Genomic DNA, 21,028 nt, shown 5'->3' with positions numbered 1-21,028 from the left:
GGCCACACGTGGCTCCAGGACTCATCCAGGCAAGCCACATGGGCCGCCAGCCATAGATCCCCAAGTTCAGTGGAACATCCTTGTATAATACAGGTGGGGAAATGGAATCCCCGAGAGGGGAAGGGACTTGCCATAGAACCAGCACAAATGTTACTGACTCTGGCTCTCAGCTCAGCGGTTCCAGGCCAGCTCGCCTGAGAACGCAGGGCCAGCCAGGTCAGGGGGCCACATCCCACACCAGCCAGCCAGGAGGCCAGCCACTGGCTCCAGACCCCCAAGTGCAAGTCCAGGGCCTATTGCTTTCCCAGGTGGGGTAAGGCCAAGTACAATATCCCACCATCATGGACTCGCCCTATAATGCTCGGTGCCAACGGGGGCCTGAAAGAGCACCAGGAGGGGTGTGTGCCGTAGGCAAGGGCACTCACCTGCAGCTCCGTCTGGAAGAAGAACTTCTGTGGGCACTGGGAGCAGTCGTAGATCTTGTCCTCCTGCCCGTGCACAGCAAAGATGTGTTGCTGCAACTTGTTGGCCTGGACAAAGACTGGACACAGACACGGCCGTCAGGGGCCAGACACTGGGGACACCAGCCCACCCCCCTGGAGCAGCTGCCCCCACATCACTCCTACTAGAAACCACCCAGGCACGAACATAGCCAAATAATGGGTCATTGGAAACCCTGTTGGCACCCTCTAGACGGGGATTAAGCCGGTGATGCTGAGCCGTGCCACTTACAGGCTGTGCAACACTGGACAGGTCGCTTAACCTCTCTGGGCTTCATGTCCTCATCTGAAAAATGAGATCATCACTGGGTGGCTAGGGGGCATCCAATGGATTAATACCTGCAAACTGCTTAGAACATGGCTGGGCACATAACTAACCCAGTGAAGGCCATGGTCATCATTGTCACCACCCTTTGCCAGATACCTTCCATGTGTGAGCTCCTCGAATACAGCACAGGCCTGGAAGGCAGGCACTGTTGGTATTCCCATTTTATGGCAGAGAAAACTGAGGCACTGGGAACGTTAAGTGACTTGTCCTAGGTCCCACGCTGCGGGTGGCAGAGCTGAGATTTGAATGAAATAAAAGTGCTCAGTGCCTGATGCAGAAAAATGCTCAGTTAACGGGACTCTCTCGTCCTGTTGAGGTTGTCAGTATCCTCGGGTCCCCACACAGGGACCCCCGAGATCTGGTTGGGCAGACCGGGCAGCTGAGGGCCCTCAGTGCCAGGCACAACCCAGCCCATGGGGTGTGATGGTAACAGATGGAGGGGGGCTCCTGAGATTGAGGGATCGAGGGGGAAGAGGTACCAATGTGTTTCAAGACTCCTGGGAACCCCCAGGGCTGTGAGGGAGCAGGGACTCTCCCCACAGTAGAGCCGCTTCCTCAGGCCTGTCAAGAAGCAGGTCACAGCCCAGCTTCTCAGTGGCGGGAGTCCACGGGGCGGTCCCGGCCCTGGGCGCACACAGGAGGGGGCCCTGAAGCAGCTGTGTGTCTGGGAGGTGAGCACTTCAGAGCAGAGACCCCCTCCTGCCAGGCGCCCTCCCCAGGGTGGGCTTCCCACCGCGGCAGACGACAGATGTCAGGGGGAGGCGGGAGAAGGCCAGGAGCCCCCACGCACACCGGCTGCCATCTGGGCAGCAGGAGGGGGGCCAGCAGAGCCCCTGAGACTCGCCTCGGGCCGGGACAGCCGCTTGTCTGGGCCAGCAGCCAGTCTGGGGGCTAGGGACTTGGCCGGCAAAGCTGCCCTTGACCCCTCCAGCCGGGAGCATGGATGGAGCATGCATGGAGCCTGGGCTGGGGCGGGCCAGGGAGGAAGGCAGAGGCCCCCTGGGGTCAGACCAGAGCTCACAGCAACAAGACCATCGTACTGTGATGGGCCCACAGTACGAGAGGAAAGGCTGGGTGGGAAAAGGCCTCGCAGCAGTTGAGTGCAGGGCTGGACGGAGGGCTGGGGACCCAAGCTGCCTAAGAGGAGAGGCCAGAGGGTGTAGACGCAGAGGGCCAGGGGTCAGCTCTACATGAAGACAGGCCGGGCAACGGGGCTGAGGGTCCCTCGGGGCTTCCCCCACGAACCCTGGAGCCAGGAGCAGATGCTGAGGGCCAGGCCCTGGCGTCCCTTCCCTCTTCCCATGTGCTCCCCGCCGGGGCACACTTACCTGTGAAGCACACGGGGCATTTGAAGGTGCCGCCCATGCCCTCGAAGCTGTGCTCGATGAGGTGACAGAGGAGCTTGGCCGGGGAGTCGAACATCTGGTTGCACAGCTTACACTCATGGTTGATGCCTTCCTCTGCAAGGAGAACCACGGCCAGTCAAGGACCCTGCACGCCACGTCCCCTGAGCAGAAGCCTAGGCGCCCCCATATACTGAAGGCCAGCCCCTCCCTCATCCCGGAACCAGGGCTCAGGTGGGGGGCGGGGGGGCGCGGATGCCAAGACTCATCCCAGCACCAGATGGTCCAGCCCCTGGAGGCTGACAGGCCCCAGGGGGCCAGCCCCAGATGTCTGGCTCCAGAAGGTGTCATTTGCTGTGATCGCTCCTGCTGATCTAACAACCAGGTGAGCAGGCCATGATCTGCAGCTTGAATCCTAGACCGTGTCACAGGGAAGAGGGACTCAGGATGGGGACCGCACGGAGAAAGGCGTCCAACCAGAACTTGTGAAAATCTGAGAGACCATTTATTGAGCATGCGTGCCAGGCACGTGGAGCTGGGGGTTCTGAGGGGAGCTGAGCAGATAATGGCTTGCCCCCTTTCTGGTGGGGAGGGGGAACGGGTGATAAGGATGAGTCCCAGGAGGTGATGAGCTGTGGAGGTAAGAGTCCCTGAGGTGGGCCCCGGGCAGGGACAGCTGCATGGTAGCAAGGGGGCACTGCCTGATGCTCAGGGGGCTGGGGACAGCATGGGATGCTGGGGACCCAGGGAGGCACATGGCAAAGGGCCTTGCCGGTCACTGGAGGGCTTGGAGGTTTTACTCTAAGAGTGATGGGCAGCCACTGGAAGATACCACCAAAAATAATAAAGCGCTGGAGTTCCCTTGTGGGGCAGGGGGTTAAGGATCAGTGTTGTCACTGCAGCGACTTAGGTCCCTGCTGGGGCATGGATTTGATCCCTGGCCTAGGAATTTCCACTGTGGCAGGCATGGCCAAAAAAAAAAAAAAAAAAAAAAAAAAGGCAATAAAGTGCTCTTTTTAAAATTTCGGAACAGATGGTGCACCCAGTGCTCACGGACAATGCCACACGCTGTGCTGCTTCCAGACCAGAACACGGCTCCATCTCCCCACTTGGGAGCTGCTGTGACCCCAGTCCTTCACTCAAAGGCACACAGGGAAGAGAGCATATCGCATCACGGCCCGAGGGCCAAGTTTCCACCAGTGAAGTCCAGGGCTGGCGCCCCAGCCCCAGAAGCAGCAGGGCAAGAGTTCAAATCCTGACCCCTTCCTGAGGACCTGTGACCTGAGCATCAGTTCATTCTTTGTAAGTGAGGACCTCTGCATCCCTGCCTCACAGGGCTATGAGGGGAAGAAAGGGGACAGACCTGTGACCGGTCTAGCCCACTGGCCAGTAGTGGCTGGCGGGGCATCGCCGCAGCTCGAGGGCCCCACCATCCATTTACCACTTTCTGCATGATCTTGGGCAAGTTATGTAATCCCTCTGCGCCTCAGTTTCCTCTTTTCTAAAATACTCGGTATCAGCTCTCCTTACCACTGCACACCTATGAGAATGGCCAAAGTCCAGAACGAAAATGCGGGTGAGGATGTGGAATAACAGGAACGCTCATTCACCGCTGGTGAGAATGCAAAACGCTACCGCCACTTTGGCAGCTTCTTACAAAACTAAACAGACGCTTTCCATCCGACCTCATCATCTCACTCCTTCTCCTTTACCCAAAAGAGTTGAAAACTTAGGTCCACACAAAAGCTTGTGCATGGATGCTCATAGCGGGGGCGTTGGAGGTTAGTCGGTGGGAACCACCCCATTTAGAATGGACGGGCGATGAGGTCCTACTGTGCGGCACAGGGAACGATGTCCAATCTCTTGGGATAGAACATGATGGAAGAGAGGATGAGAAAAAGAATATGTGTGTGTGTGTGTGTGTGTGTGTGTGTGTGTGTGTGTGTGTTTATGGCTGGGTCACTTTGCAATAGAGCAAAAATGGGTACAACATTGTAAATCAACTGTACTTTAATAAAAAAAAATTTTTAAATGTGTCCATGCCCATGGCATGTAAAAGTTCCCAGAGCAGGGATGGAACCTTGCCACAGCAATAATCCAAGTCACATCAGTGACAATGCTGAGTCCTTAATCCCTAGGCTGCCAGGGAACTCCCTATAGTAGTATTATTAAATATTGCCAAACCTTGGAAGCAACCAAGTTATCCTTCAGCAGGTGAGAAGATACATAATCTGTGATACATCTAGACAATGGGATATTATTCAGTGCTGAAAAGACATGCTATCAAGACATGAAAAGATATGAAGGAATCTTGAACGCAGATTACTAAGTGAAATACGCCAACCTGAAAATGCGATATATTGTATGATTCCAACTTTTCTGGAAAAACTATGTAGACAATAAAAAGATCAGTGGTTCCTAGAGTTCCCATCGTGGCTCAGCGGAAATGAACCTGACTAGGATCCATGAGGATGCGGGTTTGATCCCTGGCCTTGCTTGGTGGGCCGAGGATCCGGCGTTGCTGTGAGCTGTGGTGTAGGTCGCAGACACAGCTCAGATCCAGCATTGCTGTGGCTGTGGCGTGGGCCAGCGGCTGCAGCTCCAATTTGGCCTCTAGCCTGGGAACCTCCATATGCTGAGAGTTCGGCCCTAAAAAGCAAAAAAAAAATCAGTGGTTACTGCTGGAAGTGCACACAGGGGTGCGGGGTAGGGGGAGGAATAGGCAGAGAGAACAGAGGGTTTTAGGGCAGTGAAAAATACTCTGTATGGGAGTTCCTGCTGTGGCTCAGCAGTAACCAACCCAACAAGTATCCATGAGGATTTGGGCTCAAATCCTGGCCTCGCTCAGTGGGTTAAGGATCTGGCATTGCTGTGAGCTGTGGTGTACACAGATGCAGCTTGGATCCAGTGTTGCCGTGGCTGTGGTGTAGGCTGGCAGCTACGGCTCCAATTCGACCCCTAGCCTGGGTACTTCCATATGCTGAGGGTGCAGCCCTAATAAGACAAAAAAAATAAAAAAATAAAAAATAAAGAAAGAAAGAAAAAGAAAGAGAAAAGAAAGAACTCTGTATGATATTATGATGATGGATATATGTCATTATACATTTATCCAAACCCATAGCATGTATAACAGCGAGAGCGAGCTCCAAGGAAAACTATGGACTTTGAGTGATTACAACACTTCACTTTCTGTTCATCTTTGCAAAAAAAAAAAAAAAGTATCATTCTGATGAGTGATGTTGATATTGGCAGAGATTATGCATGTGTGGGGCAGAGGGTATAAGGAAAATCTCTATCGTCTCAATTTTATTGTAAACCTAAAACTTCTCTTTATTTTTTATTTATCTATTTATTTTGTCTTTTTGCCTTGTCTAGGGCCGCTCCCATGGCATATGGTGGTTCCCAGGCTATGGGTCTAATCAGAGCTGTAGTCACCGGCCTACACCACAGCCACAGCAACACGGGATCCGAGCCTCACCTGCGACCCACACCACAGCTCATGGCAACGCCGGATCCTTAACCCACTGAGCAAGGCCAAGGATCGAACCCACAACCTCATGGTTCCCAGTCGGATTAGTTACCCACTGCGCCATGACGGGAACTCCTAAAACTGCTCTTTAAAAAGCCTTTTAAAAATTTCTTAGATTGTATGTACATATATGCCTGGGTCACTTTGCAGAAATTGACACAACATTGTAAATCAACCACACTTTAAGTTTTAAAAAAATTTTTTTTAAAATTTTTAAAGTTTAAAAAAAATTTTTTTAAAAATTTTTAAAGTTTTAAAAAAAGCCAATCGCCCTTCTCCTGCAGCCTTTCTCTTATAGTTGATGTGAGAATTAAATGTTAATACTCGTTTAATCCATGAAAAGGGTGTTTTGGGGTTTTTTTTGTCTTTTGTCTTCATAGGGCCACACCTGTGGCATATGGAGGTTCCCAGCCTAGGGGTCAAATCAGAGCTGTAATCGCTGGCCTCCACCACAGCCCCAGCAATGCTAGATCCAAGCCGGGTCCGGGACCTACACCACAGCTCCCGGCAACCATGGATCCTTAACCCACAGAACGAGGTGAGACCAGGGATCCAACCTGCAGCCTCATGGATACTAGTCAGATTCGTTTCTGCTGAACCACGATGGGAACTCCCTGAAAAGGGGTTTTGACCAGCCCCTGGCACACAGCAAGCACTCAATAGGCATTTGCTGCCAAGCATGCCGGTATCAGTGGGAGTATTATCTGGGACAGCCAAAGGACATCCCCCCCCTTCCAGCTCCCCTAGGGAACCAGCCTCACCAAAGGTGCCAGGTGCTCTGATTGACCCTCAAAGGCAAGAACTGGGTAACAGAGGGGCGCTGCCAGTGGCAAAACATGAACACAGATGGGCTGAGGCTCCTGGCGAGTCCCTGGGTCCCCAGGCCCTGGCAGGGGCTGACGGGGACAGCAGGCATCCCCCTGGCCCAGCCGTCCCCCACCGCCCCCAGGCACCCCACCGCAGAGGTGCACACACGTGCGCGTGCCGGTGGGCCTGGCCCACATAGCCACTGGCTGGAATCTACCGGGTGTTGGTCCTGCCCCTGGAGCCCCGGCAACTAGGCCACATGCACCCGACAGAGATTCCAGCCGATCTTCCATTTACACCAGTGCAGGCGGAATTCATTGACAAGTTTTGGGACACAGGGCAGGCTCAGCACGCTCGCCGCACAGGCCCCACGCACGTCCTCCACTTCCCCTGGGGAGGCGCTCACCGTAATTAGAGATGGCCTCCAGTGTGGGGGACCGCCTCAGAAGACCCCCCTCTCCCGCACAAACAAGGCTTCTCAGTGCCTGGCACAGAGCAAGGAAGGAATGAACGAGAGATAACACCCTGCTAAAATGTGGGCATCTCCTATGCACTAATGAGGCGCAGGGAATGTGAAAATGATGACTGTATCGAGGCTGCTATTGTAGTGAAGTTTAAGTTGCTACCAAACTGAATCTAGGCATGAACCCTGCTTGCTGAGAACACATTTCTAGGAAAGGAAAAAAAAAAAATGTGTTCAGAGAATTAGACCACTTGCTGGCGTAACACAGCCAGCGGGGGGTGGTACTCGGAACAGGATACAAAGCCCTCCCTATCTGTCTGGATCCCACCTGCACACCACCTCCAGGAAGCCTCCCCAACTATGCCAGCCCTCACGGCTGCCCCTGGCTGGGCACGGTGACCCTGGACTCATCTCACCATATCCCCTGAGTCTTCCCAAGCCTGGCAACTAGGCTATGCGCCCAGATAACACCTTCTCCTCGGGTCCCCAAAGTATCAGGCTTCACCGAGGCCCAGGAAATCCTCAAGGGGGAAAGATGCCCTGGTCGGGCTCTCTCCCGCTGCCCAGCCAGAGGGCTTCCCAGGGCAGAGACGACAGAGGAGGATTTACTGCTCTCTGCCGAGTGGGGGCCTTTCTCCACTTGGCTGTGAACAGAAACGTGCCCATCTGATACACAAACACCGAGAGGACAAAGAAGGCTCCTGCAACTTATAAATCAGAGAAATCGTGTCTGACAGTCACTTTCCGTTCTCCGAGCATCAAGTAATTCATCAGCCATCCCCACCACCCTGGGGCCCCCAGATTCAGAGAGGCAGCCACCCCCTGCACCCACGTTCGCAAACGTGTAAACCGTGGCAAGCCGGCTCCAGGGCCTCAACCGCTAAAATTGAAGCAGATCACAGCCCCAACCGGTGTGCGTGTGGTTCCAGGATCATGAGATCAACAGCCCAAGAGACCATTCGGAGAGCTGGTCCCTTTCCTTGCCTCCCTGCTCCAATGTGGTAGAGTCAAACCTGGGAGGGGTGGGAGAGGGGAGATTAAAAACAGGCCAAAAGTGGGTGAAAAAGAAGAAGGCGTGAGGGCGTCCCACGGACCTTCAGATTTGCTCATCTTCTTCCTGAAGGACAAGGAGAGGGCTGCAGGGCATCCCTGGGGGTGTCCAGCATGTGGACCCCTGCCTATAAAACCATCTGGGAACACAGTGGGGAGGGGCGGGAAGAGGCTGTCCTAGTTAGTGTGCAAACCCTCCTTCTTCGAGCGCACGTGCCTGTGACCCAAGCTACCCACCAGCCCGTAGCTTCTAAACGGATCCTCTGCCCCCACCACCCTCACCCCGCCAGCAAGGACCACCTCTCTCCCGGTCCCAAGTTGCAGAGTCCGCAGATAGCGGTGCCCTCGGAGAATAACTTCCCTGAATTATATAAGATCACACAGGCTCAGCGACACCTCGGAGCAGAATGACAAAGCTGTCTGGGAGCCCGAGGGCCCCCTCCACCGGGCCGTGGGGCTGGAGGATTTTGTGAGTGAAGACGTACCATCGCTTCCTCTTCTTTCTGTTCTCTCTCTCTCTCTCTTTTTTTTTTTTATAGCACATGACAGGCATCCGTAAGCGAGACCCACGCAACTCCAGTGAATTATGCAGCCCTGCTCATTTGTTAAGTGAAATGCAGATTTCGCCGGCCCACTGCACCAGATCTTGCCTCCCGGTCCTCGTAAGTCAGGGCTGGCACGGGGAAATCTATGGCTTTATTAGGATTTTTTAAAAATAAAAATCACTAAAAACCCAAACTGCCAAACAAACAACCCAGCAAGCCCGAACATCCCAGAGTCCCTCTCTCTCTCTCTCTCTTTTTTTTCCTCTGCTCAGGAATAATAAGTGTTAATTTTACCCTTCATTTCTCAAAAAAATAATAGGATGTGCTTTTGCTTAAAACCAAGTCAGCCTGCTGGAACCTTTCAGGCTGAAACTGTGTCAGCCCAAAAGAGGAGCAGAGGGCTTTGTGCAAGAGCACCGTGCCGAGATGATAGCTCCCTGTAATGTCCTCGGAACCGACTTTTGTCTCCAAAAGCATTTGATCCCTGGCAGACACATACTTATTTCCATACAGGTCTTGGGGGAAGCCAGGAGGAGAGAGAGCTGATTATCAGAATCCTGAAGGTGAAGCTCAGGTGGGCCCCACCGATGTCAAAGGCAGACCTGGGCACACATTCGGAGGCCATAATTTGCTGCCTGGGAGGGAGGGGCAGCGGCTGCGACGGGGAGGGGATGGGATGGGCCATTGTTCTTGGGCTCCAAGGCACTGAGCACGACCTGCTCCTGCCACAGCCGGGGACCCCACCTGCCCTTCCCTAAGCAGCGGCCCCATGCGGGGATGCTGCTCCGAACACGGTAGCATGCATGCATATACCCTCTAGGAGAGAACCAGTGATGGCTGCCTGTGTCGATGGGGCCAGAATTAGCCACCTCCATTCAGAAAGCAGCAATCGAGGATACAAAGAGTCAGGGAGTTCCCGTTGTGGCTCCGTGCTTAATGAACCCGACTTGGATCCATGAGGATGTGGGTTTGATCCCCGGCCTCACTCAGTGGGTTAAGGATCCAGTGTCGCTGTGAGCTGTGGTGTAGGTCGCAGACGTGGCTCGGATCCCACATTGCTGTGGCTGTGGTGTAGGCCAGCAGCCACAGCTCTGATATGACCCCCTAGCCTGGGAACTTCCATGTGCCGTGGGTGCAGCCCTAAAAAGACGACAGACAAAAAAAAAAAGTTAGAGTCAGAATACTTGGGTTCAAATCCCATTTCATCACTCACTCGCTGTGTGTACTTGGATAAGTTAGTTAACCTCTCTGAGCTTTGGCGGCTTCTGCTAGGAAATGGGAGGAATCATTAGAGGGTTTTTGTAAAGCGGCCAAGCAGGCTTCTTCTGCCACAGGACGTGTGCCCTCACGGAAACGCTTCTCCCAGACTGTCACCTCATGCCCCCACTTTGTTTCATCCAGGCGTCTGCTCAAATGATGCTGCCTCCAGGAGGCCTTCCCAGACACCCCTGGCTAAAACAGCAAACACGCCCCATCCTTTCCAGCGCCTCGCCCACCTTGAATTTCCTCGACAGTCTTACAACCATCTGGCACAACAGAGTGGATTACTTTTTAACTCACTTTCTTTTTCACACACACGGAGAATAATGTAAACTCCATGAGGGCTATTTTGCTCATTGCTATGTCACCAGAACAGGGCCTGCACATAGTAGGTGCTTAGTGAATAGGGAATGAACAATTCGTATAAAGCACTTAGTACAATGCTTGGAACACAGGATGGGGTGCTGGTAAATGCCAGTTACCAGACACCCACGCCCGTCCCCCCAACACTCGCAGGATTAATGGCGTATAAAAGCTGGTTTCGGCTTCGTGAACTTGCTCTTTGGAGCCTCAAGAAATGGCCTGGTCCAGGAGCGCAGGCACCGAGGAGCTCACTCAAAGGAAAGAAGAGAAAAGGCAGCTCAGGGGAGGGCCCCTTAGCAGGGAGGTGGCAGAGCGGGCAGGGGTGCAGGCTGGTCACCACCAGCAGCCCTCTCTGGCTTCAGAAAATACCGAAAAGGCCACAGGACTTGAGATCTGGGACCCAACAAGCCACCCTCAGCTCCTTAATTGCCCCCAAAATGTGGGTAAGCAGGAGGGAGGCCAGACAGACGCACTGAGCGGGTTTCCGAGTTTGAGCTGGATGGGCCCCCTCACTGGTGCCATCTCCGGGTGGCAGGGGGGCTGGAGACTTTCCTCAGGTGAGGGGCAGAGGCAGTGCCCACAGTGACAATGTGGGCCAGCCCCAGGCTGCCGCTTGGCCCTGCGATAGCATCTCTGCAAGCGAAAGGCGTTACAGCGGGGTGCACGGGCTGCGCAGCCGAGCCGACTGCTCTGTCATAAGCTCCAGGGAGGACCTTCACCGGACTCCAGTTCCGCTGTGCCAGGGCCTGAGCCCGTGGCCCATGCCAAGGAGCATCAGCTCAAGTAAAGACCCCTGAGGTCCAGGCGCCCAGGCTCAGACACACACAGGGCACGTGATGATAAGTAAGAGAACGAGCGAAGTAGTCACCCAGGCCAATGAGAAGGCAAGAGGAGAACCCTGGGAGGGGACCCCTCCGACGATGCCACCCCAATAAATAACCCACCACAAACAGATGCCAAATAGGGAACAAACACACAGGGGCCAATGGGTCTGTGTGTGTGTGTGTGTAGTGGGGGCTCCATCCTTTGTTCTCTACTGAGAACAAAGACCTTTAGGCAGACGAGAAGAGGGCAGATAATAATATCTGGGCAGCCAGATCGGGCTGTTTATCTATTGATTTGTCATTAAATATCACAGGAAATGAACCAAGGCAAGCCGAGCGGAAAGGAGAGGGAGGGATGACATTTGGGCTGGGGTTGACAAGGGGCAAAGGAGGAGACAGGGCTGGGTTCTTCATCAGAGGCCAGGTGGGACTCGGGGAACACGTAAGGGGAGCAAGGGCTGATCTTGGGACCCCCAAGCTCCCAGGCCCCTGGGCGCTCAAGGACCAACATCCCTGCTAGGCGAGGGGGGGTCCCAAACCAGCAGCGCAGGTATCACCTGGAAGCAGGTTAGAAAAGCAGAAGCTCAGGTCCTACCCCAGTCCTGCAGAATGAGAATCCGTATTTTATATATTTTTAAATTTTTATTGAAATACAGTTGATTTACAATGTTGTGTTAGTTTCAGGTGTCCAGTAAAGTGATATAGTTTTATATATATATATTGATTTAGTTATATACATATATGTGTATAAATATACACACACATATTTTTTTAATATTCTCTTCCATTATAGGTTAAGATATAGAGTATAATTCCCCATGCTATACAGTAGGTCCTTGTTGGTCATCTATTTTATATAGAGTGGTGTGTATTTTTCATCCCAAACTCCTAATTTATTTTTAATGCATTTTAAAGGTGCCCTGATGATTTTTTTGGGGGGGGCGGCATTCAAGTTTAAGGAGCACTGAGCACTACAAAAAGGGCTTCTGGGGACGTCGAGCTCCTTGGAATCCTGTTGTCAAGATGCGGTAGGCTCGTAGGCACTGCTCTGCTTCCACCGAGGTTGTATGGTTCGGATCTCGAAAAGGTGGAGAGTTTCCCGCAGTCGCTTTTCGTCTGCACTTTACGGAAGATTGAGAAACACTTTCCTACTATCACGACTGGGATGAAAATGACGTGGGTGTCTTTGGCGGGGAGACCCTGGTGTGGGTGGCTGACATCCCCAAATTGTCTCGGTAACCCCATGACCCCATTCCCCCAACGCCAGGGTGCTCAGGGCTGCTCGGTGCCTCGCTGTACTCAAGAATGCTCGTCTGCAGCTTAAAGGCACAGCCCACCACCGCCACTCCCGTTTGGGGCTCCCATTTTCCTAATTAATCCTGGAGGATGGGCCATGCCCCTCCTGCCCCCCCCTTGGGGGCACCTACCCAGGCCTCTCTGGCCAGGAGGGACCCATCTCAGGGGTCCCCCGTGCCTCAGAAAGGCTTGTAAATGAGCTCTGGCAGCCTGAACCGGGGTCCCACGGGGGACCCGGAGCCTCTTCAAAACAGAGCCCTGACAATTAGGCAGTCTGAGTTTTGAAAGGCTTGGGATTGATGGCGTGGACAGTAAAAATATCACCTGGGGAGCTGGGTGTAGTCCTCCGAGGGTTGCCTGAGGTCAGTTGCCATGGCAACGGAGAATGAGCTCAACCTTGTAACTGACCCTTATCTTTTTTTGATCTGTGGGCCACTTGGGGCCAAGGCTTGAAATCAACTGGAAAATAATCCGGTCACATATCAGAAAGAAAACTATTTATACTTATTTACCCAGGTGCCCACCAACATCCCCCGTCAACAAGGATGCCGATGCCCGCAAGAAACCAGCGTGGCACGTCGTCGGAAGAGAGGCTACGGGATGGCAGGGAAAGGGGAGGCAGAATGCCCCATCTCAGCGGAATGGAGCTCTGTCCACACGTACGCAGGCGTCTGCGGGTGGCGAGGGTCGGCGCCTCCCCACCCCCCGAGCCCCTCATTCTCGCCCAAAGCCATCCGGCATCCAGTACAAGTCCCAGGGAGTGGGACTCTGAGACTGCGCCTCCTGTCTGCTACTCAGGCGTGTCGTTTCAGCCTGGCTGGATCGCTCGGCTGCCTGGCTTCATTCCAGGGTCGGAAGAGGCATGCTCCCAGCCTCGAGGCTGAACAGCGATGCTGGGTAGGTGTGCATCATTCTCCAGACCTGGGGGAGGTGTCTATGTGGGGTCTGGGGAAAACAGGCCGAGGCCCCCCTCCTGCTCCCATGCCCAGAGGGCCTGGCCAGCTCAGCGGCCATGCGCTCACCCCAGGGTCCCCAAGACAAGGCAGCCATCTGGCCGAGGCCCATCTCCAGGATGCAGCTACCCTAAGAGGGTGAGGGCTCGCTCACCCTCTCCTCCTCCAAACCTCAGATCAGAAGACTCCAGATGGTTCCATGGACCGACTGCTCTCAGGAGCTGCATCAGATGGATCTGAGCTCGGGTCAGTTAAGCCGGAGCAGGATTCCGGGTAGACTCCCCTTGACACTTCCCATCACAGCCAATGGGACAGTTCCACGGGCCACCCCTCACTCACCCTTGTTTCATCAAGATAAGCTTCTTTTGGGGAGTGGGGGATGGCCGAGAACTCAGGAGCTTGGAGCAGACATCTAACTCCACCTCAGATCCATGGGGTGACTCTGTGCTGAGCCCTTTCCCTCCAGGACTCAGTCTCTTCATCTGCAAAATGGGGAGAAAGTGGCCTCCCTCCCAGGGCTGCTATAAAGAGAGAGGAGGAGGTAAAGAGCACAGATCACAGCACTACCGCCATGGCTACTACTGCTCTGGTCTTTCTTTCTTTCCTTTTTTTTTTTTTTTTTCTCTTTTTAGGGTCATACTTGCAGCATATGGAGGTCACCAGGCTAAGGGTGAAATTGGAGCTACAGCTGCCGGCCTACACCACAGCCACAGCAACACGAGAACCGAGCTCCATCTGCAACCTACATCACAGCTCATGGCAACCCTGGATCCTTAACCCACTGAGCGAGGCCAGGGATCGAACCCATGTCCTCACGGTCAGGTTGGTTAATCACCAAGCCATGACAGGAACTCCTGCTCTGGTTCTTTCTGACATGATCTGACCCTGAAACTCCATGCCCAGGGTCCTGTAACACAAGCCCTCAGTCGGGGGTCACCTGAGCTATGGATCCTACCTCCGTTAAACATTTAAGAGCCCTCGGACAGCCTCTGGCACTTGGCAGGCACGCAATGTGTTATTTCTGCCTACAAAATGCCACCGGGTTGACTTTCCTTGTCTCTAATCTCTTCCACACCACTCCCCGTCCTAGCGATGGCCAAAGCTGTGTCCAGAGTTCAAACCCTTTTGTTCAGCTGTAGCTTCCTGCTTTCAGCCATAGGAGTTTTCCTCGCCTCCGCTCAGATGCTTCTGCAGTCAGATGTTCTTTGTATTTCTCCTTGGTCCTTCTTCTACTTCTGTTCTCTTAAAATACAGTGTTTTTTTTGTTTTGTTTTGTTTTGTTTTTTTGCTTTTTTGCTTTTCAGGGCCGCATATGCAGCATATGGAGGGTCCCAGGCTAGGGGTTAAATCGGAGCTACAGCTGCTGGCCTATGTCACAGCCATAGGAACGCAGGATCCAAGACCAGTCTGTGACCTACCCCACAGCTCATGGCAACACTAGATCCTTTAATGCACTGAAAACTCAGTGGGATTTCTACCGAGGTCAAAGAAGGACCCAAGACAAAGACACGACTGGGGTTGTTTTGTGCAGCCACCCCCACCCCCTGCCCCCTCAGGAATGATCAGCCCTTCCTCATAGCTGGGCCCATGCAGAGAGCCCCCTCAGGGCCCTGGGGCTCCAAGAAGCTCCCAAAGGCTGGCCCAGGGAGGGGGCCGGGATCCTTGATCAAAGAAGGCCCTTTCTGGTTCTAGGATCTGCTTCCCCACTGCCTGGAACTCAGCTCTAGATGGTTACTGAGAAAACACACCATCTTTGCAGACAGACTTGCTTGCAAATTTCTTTTCTTTTCTTTCCTTTTTTTTTTGTCTTTTGTCTTTTTAGGGCCACACCCACGGCATACGTAGGTTCCCAGGCTAGGGGTTGAACTGGAGCTGTAGCTGCCAGCCAATGCCACAGCCACAGCAACACGGGATCTGAGCCACGTCTTCGACCTACACCACAGCCCATGGCAACACCGGATCCTTAACCCACTGAGCGAGGCCAGGGATCAAACCCGAAACCTCATGGTTCCTAGTCGGGTTCGTTTCAGCTGCGCCATGACGGGAACTCCCCTGATTGCAAATTTCTTTGGCAAAAGAAGTCACTGACCAGGCCCTGGACAGGTCTCTCCAGGAGAAGCACCCATCTCAGCCACTTTATGGAAAGAGAACACATGAGAGAATGAGCTAACCAGGTACAGACAGATGGGTGGGCCTTCAGGGAGAATTCAAAGGAGAGAGAACTCTTGCAGTCCTAAAGAATCCAACATTCTTGGAGTTCCCGTCATGACTCAGCAATAACGAACCAGACTAGTATCCATGAGGACACAGGTTCGATCCCTGGCCTCGCGCAGTGGGTTAAGGATCCGGCGTTGCGGTGAACTGTGGTGTAGGTTGCAGACGAGGTTCGGATCCTGCATTGCTAAGGCTATGGTGTAGACAGGTAGCTGTAGCTCGATTCGACCCCTAGCCCGGGAACTTCCATATGCCACAGGTGCAGCCCCTCCCCCCAAAAAAGGCAAAGAATCCAAACTTCTAGAAGTTGAGATTTTGGGGGCTTGAAACATCCCAACACCCCACTGAGGAAGATGTTCCCCGGCCCTCCTCGCACACCCCCCACCTGCAAAAGACCAAAGCCCTCAGAAAAGGAAGATTCTGCTACAGCCTCTGGGGACCCACTGGGTAAAAACAGTTTATTCTTCTTCACACGCCAAACACCTACTGATGTATATCCTTGATCTTCAGATACGAGTTTTCCACAACAAGGCAACTGTTTAAAAATCCATCATGCTAATAATCCTCAGATTAATGGCCTCTAATAACATACAATTAACGTGACAGGCAGGATGCAAAACTCTTATTGTCGCCCACCCTGCCAGGGACACAGGAATTACCCTTGCTTCCACTACAAGAGTTTGCTCTGCGGCTGACATCATTTTTCCCCCTTCCGAGATCATTTTTTAAAATGAGCAACCGCAACGCGTCAAAAACCCAGACAGCTACCCACGTGCACATACACGCAGGGCACCCACGCAGACGCAGGTAGCACCATTTTTTAAAAAAAGTTTTCCATCCAGGCAGACACAGATTTGTCCCTGCAGCTCCTAAGGCTTAAAGCAAGACCTAGTGCTCAGCCTGGAAACTGCAAGGCAGCACTTCCTCCCCTCTGACCATGTTAGCTGGGCAGCCCCAGGCCTCGGCAACGTCCTGGGCAAAAACAAGTGACAGGCCTAGGAAATAATGACTGATTTCCATCGTGAAGTTTTCAGAAGTATGCCTCTCTTAGATGTGCACAGGCCAATATGGTCGTTAATAGCCACAGGTGGCCATTTAAATCGAAATTAATTAAAGCTAAATAAAATTAAAAATTCAGTTGTGCATTTCATGTGCTCAGCATCAGTGTGGGAAAGCAGTTACCGAGTTGGATGGCGTTTCCATCCTGGCAGAAAATTCTATTGGCCAGCGCTGTGCAGACTTCAAGTGAGGTGAGGGCAGGGGTTCTCCCTGTCTCGTTTAATCGACACGGTCACCCCAGAACCAACAACAGTATGTGGCACGGAGCAGGTGCTCGATCAATATTTATTCAATTGTGGTATGTGTATTTCCAAAAGTTGAACAAAAGGCTCATCCCTTTTGCCTGTTAGCACTTATACGATTGCCCTTCATGGAAAACACTCAGACGTGAACTTCTCTGACCTTCACCTCAACCCTCTATCCTGCTAACGACGTGGTCACTTTCCCAGGGGCAGATGAAAACACGGTGCTTGCAGGCACATCCCAGGAATGAAGTTTTTCTGCGGGGCACAGCCCAGATAATTGGGTAACTTTGGACCCAGAGGTTGTGAGATGGGTCACTAACAAGGGGTCACCAGCTCATCTAGAGCCCGCCTGGTACCCCACCACTGAGCAACCCTGTGCCCCTGTCCCCCCAGAAACAGCAGAATGTCGGCAGATGGAGGACACCTGTGGGCAGTCAAGGCCAAGGGGGAGAGTGACCGCTGCAGGGATCTCCCACCTTGACATTGGCTCAGCCCTGCTGCTCATGAAGGAAGAGACTACTTGTGCTTGTGACGTTTCCCTGAGTGGCGGGTGGCGTCCTCGTCCTGCTTCTGCTGGCTACGTCTCAAGGGACTGGGTTTTTGCTGTGACCCGAGTGAAATGAAAACTGCACATTCAGAGGCCACGTGGAATAAATGCATTCAAATCAACAATACAGCCATCGCATCCTGATGCGCTCTCCATCATCACAGCAGCATCGAACCCTGCTGGGGGAGCAGCGCTGTCTTCAGCTCAGTCAAGGAGCCCCAAGAAGATGGCAAAGCCCAGAGTCCCAACCCGGACTTCTAAGGCATTTTCTTTGGGGGAACTTTCCTCTCGTCCACCCTCCTCTGCTTCCAATCACCACCACCAAAGCAGCACCTTCCTGAGGGCCAGCCTGGTGCTCCCGCCTTTCTTTCTCCAGCGGACCCAGAGGGAGACTAAACGGCGCTCACATCTGACATCAACATGGGTTTCTTCAGCTCTCAGAGCCGAGCTCTCCCAGACGGTTCTCTGGGATGGTTTGGGGCCAGCACCCAGAGACCAGATGGGGTGGGAGGGGTCCTGCCATCTCTAGGCAGCTTCGAAGTCACAGTGCAGCTCCCGGAAGCCGGCCAGGCTGCCTCTGCCCACAGCCAGCTCTGTCCAGCACCTGGCCTTGTCTTCACCCATCCACAGGTCCCCAAAGCCTGAGGTCTGCTCCTGTCCCACCCACCCTTCCTAGCCCGAGGAGGCCGTTAACTGACAGCCCCTGACAACCCCCGCCCGCAGAAGAGCAGGGGATGGGCGGCCTGTGTGGGAGGAGGGAAGCAGGCTAACCGCTGAGGGGTATGGGAGCGGGGGTGGAGGCGCCCCCACGCAGCCCTCCACATGCCACGCCAGCCCAGCAAGCGGAACAGCTGCCATTAGCTGTGATGAGATGCAGGCAGCTCGAGGCCCACGCACCGTGGCAGGAAAACGCCCCTCCGTACAGCTCCGGCTGGCATCTAGCCTTTTTGCTTCTTGGGAAAAAAAAAAAAAAAGAAAAGAAAAAAAACAGCTTCATAGATACCCTCGTAAAAAAGCGCATCGGCGCCTGGCAATTCAGCCTTTGCGCTCCCCTCTCCTGCTCCTTCATCCGTTTCAGCGCACACTGACTGCACGATTCTCCCCAGGCTCCATGGCCTTCTCTTCCCTCTCAAGAACCTGCAATGGCTCCCTTTCTCCCAGGGTAAATCTAGACCACCCACGCCCCACCCAACCAGCACCCCACTTTCAGCCAAGCCCACCCCCTTGGCCCCACTGGCCTCCTCCCTCTCACGGCCTTGCTCCTTCCTGTATTAGCACCTTTTTGCAAACAGTTCCTGGTGTGTTGCCTCTGTCCCTCCAACCACAGGACTTTCAAGAGAAAGGTCTATACCAGCACTCGAGTCTCAGTTTCTGCTTGCACCCAAAGCTACCCACGGCTATCTGGAATAACAAAGACGTGTTTCCCCAAATTCTTCTTTTTGCTTAAGCTCACCTGCCTTACTGTCATTGCAAGCCAAACAGTCCTGGCCAATAAATTCTCCAAGGATAAAAACAGCAATTCTTTTACTTGTTTGGAGTCTCTAATAGGGCCAAGCAACCATGAGGTGCTCAATTCATGTTAATACTTTGGTTCATTCACAGTTATACCCCCCCCCCCCGTCTCTGGACACCTCCTTGGAGTATCCGGGCCGGACGTTCCAGTGCTCAATGCTGTTCCAGCCACAGGATCTCAGACACATGGCTTGGGGTCCACAGACGCCCTCTGGGTGCCTAGGAGCAGGTCCCTAGCACACTGGATGGTGACGGAGCAGGACCCAGTCTGCCCTGTGACCCCCACACACACACATTCCAAGAAAAATGCTATTCTCGGGGCTTGCTCACTAGCCACCCCCAGCCAGTTCAGCACATGGAGAGAAGTATAGCCTTGGAGTGGGTTCAAATCCCCCTTCCGCCTCCTGCTTAGCTGTAGGATCTTGGATGAGTGAGCAGTCCTCCCCGGGGCACTGTTGCCCCAGATGTGAAAGGAAGATGGTCACAGCCCTGACCTCATCAGGCTGTTGTCAGGGTGAACCGGCCCCAGAGCACCAGCGTTATTATTATCACCATCGCTATTGTTGACTATATCAGGTACTGGGCAAGGCACTGGGGTAATAGGTCAATGAGACACTGTGGCCCAGCTACTTAGGGGTGAGGAGCTTAGGAGGCCACACATGCCACGTGTGATGATGCAGCGGCTCAGAAAGCCTGAAAATACCCCCAATCAGGCCCTGGGGGAACCCCTGGGGCGGGAGAGACAGATGGTTGGCAGCCCCTGTAGATGGAGGTGCCCCCGCTCCCCTGCCAGGCCCCCTTCAGAGCCCTCAGTCAACCTTGCCAGTCACATCACAGCCCCGTGGACCCAGGGCCCAGGACACAGGAGCCACTGCATTGGAGGGCAGAGGCTCAGTGTGATGACACAGGGTCCCCGTCATAGAAAGACTTAGTCTGATTAGATGACACCTCTGTCCCCACTGGATATGACCAGGAGATGGACACACACATACACACATTTATGTACACACCCGTTTATGTACAGACACACACACACACACACGCAAGTATATACAGATACACACATACACACTCCTCTGGGACCCACTTCCAGTTCCCACAAATTAAAAGAGTTCTCAATACAGAACTTCCCATCACAGCCAAGGCCATTGCCCCAACCCCATCTATAATAATAACCTCAGATTCTGCAGGGCGGTTTGGGGGGGTGGGGGGTGCAGAAATCTGATGCCAATATCTCTGCCATCACCTCATGCTTTACTCATGCCCCGAAAGTACAGAGGCCCGGCCATAATGACAATGTAGGAACCAGAAGCCAGATTCTAACGAAGTACCTTGAATTCCAATTCCAAATTCAAGAGCAGGTCTCCAGCTAGAGTGCCCTGGAAGGGAGAGTGGCCGGTCTATCCTAGCCTCTGTCTGGATGACTCCCTTCTTGCTAAGAGAAGCAGGACCCCCCATATGCCTGCAGAGGGCTGCGTATGGGTTGGTGGGACAAGGATTCAGTGTGAAAACGGGGCCCCAGGTGGCCTTTTGCCCAGATCACAGGAGCTCACCCCCATGCCTCCCTACAGGTGAGGCCCTCCCCCGTGCCCTCCGCCCCTCCCTGCCAACCGTAAGGCATCCTCAGAGCGGGGCCCAAGCTCCCACCTCTACAGGAGTGAGTCCTGCCGCCCGCCCTCAGCTCCAGCCAGATGTGGGAGCCCTGCTCTCGGCACCCAAGAGCTATCCTCTCGGGCAGGACCCAGGGCCCAGCAAGAGCCTGCAAGCAGTGGGCACTCAGTCATTGTCACTCGATGAAGGAGGGTCTTGAGAGACAAACAAAATTTAGTCCCTATCCCTGGCTCCACGGATCAGAGAGAAACACCTTATCCGAGAGGACAGCCTATCGCCCTGTTCTCACGGTCTCCCGCCTCACACACAATTAAGTGGAAATAAGGAAAACCAGGGACTCAACACAATCTTATCTTGGAAATTAAGAAAAAGAGAGAGAGAGAAGGTGGTATAACTATATCACCATGTGCTTACTGGAAAACTAGCAGAAAGAGCACAGAAAAGGCAAGACACTGCAAGATACGTTTCCCTTCTTCTTGGTTGGCTATACAGATGGCCCTCAGAATCCACAGGGGATTGGTTCCAGGACTCCCATGGGTACCAGAATCCTCGGATGCTCAAGTCCCTTTTATAACATGG

The 21,028-nt window shown here is 53.6% G+C and overlaps 1 protein-coding gene across 5 annotated transcripts in view; it reads right to left on the bottom strand.

Annotated features, from left to right (window-relative positions):
• Positions 1-21,028, bottom strand: part of ZNF423 (zinc finger protein 423) — a 370,410-nt gene that overhangs the window by 29,286 nt on the left and 320,096 nt on the right. For all 5 annotated transcript variants that reach the window (XM_021094227.1, XM_021094223.1, XM_021094224.1 and 2 more), the window contains 2 exons: positions 2,157-2,288; positions 426-541 (listed from right to left, as the gene is read on the bottom strand). In XM_021094227.1, the coding sequence (XP_020949886.1) occupies positions 426-541; positions 2,157-2,288 (248 nt within the window). The remainder of the gene's footprint in view (positions 1-425; positions 542-2,156; positions 2,289-21,028) is intronic.

The sequence above is a fragment of the Sus scrofa genome, chromosome 6 (assembly GCF_000003025.6).
Source record: "Sus scrofa isolate TJ Tabasco breed Duroc chromosome 6, Sscrofa11.1, whole genome shotgun sequence".
NCBI lineage: Eukaryota > Metazoa > Chordata > Mammalia > Artiodactyla > Suidae > Sus > Sus scrofa.
The sequence above is the reverse complement of the archived record's forward strand: the minus strand, read 5'-3'. Positions and strand labels throughout refer to the sequence as shown.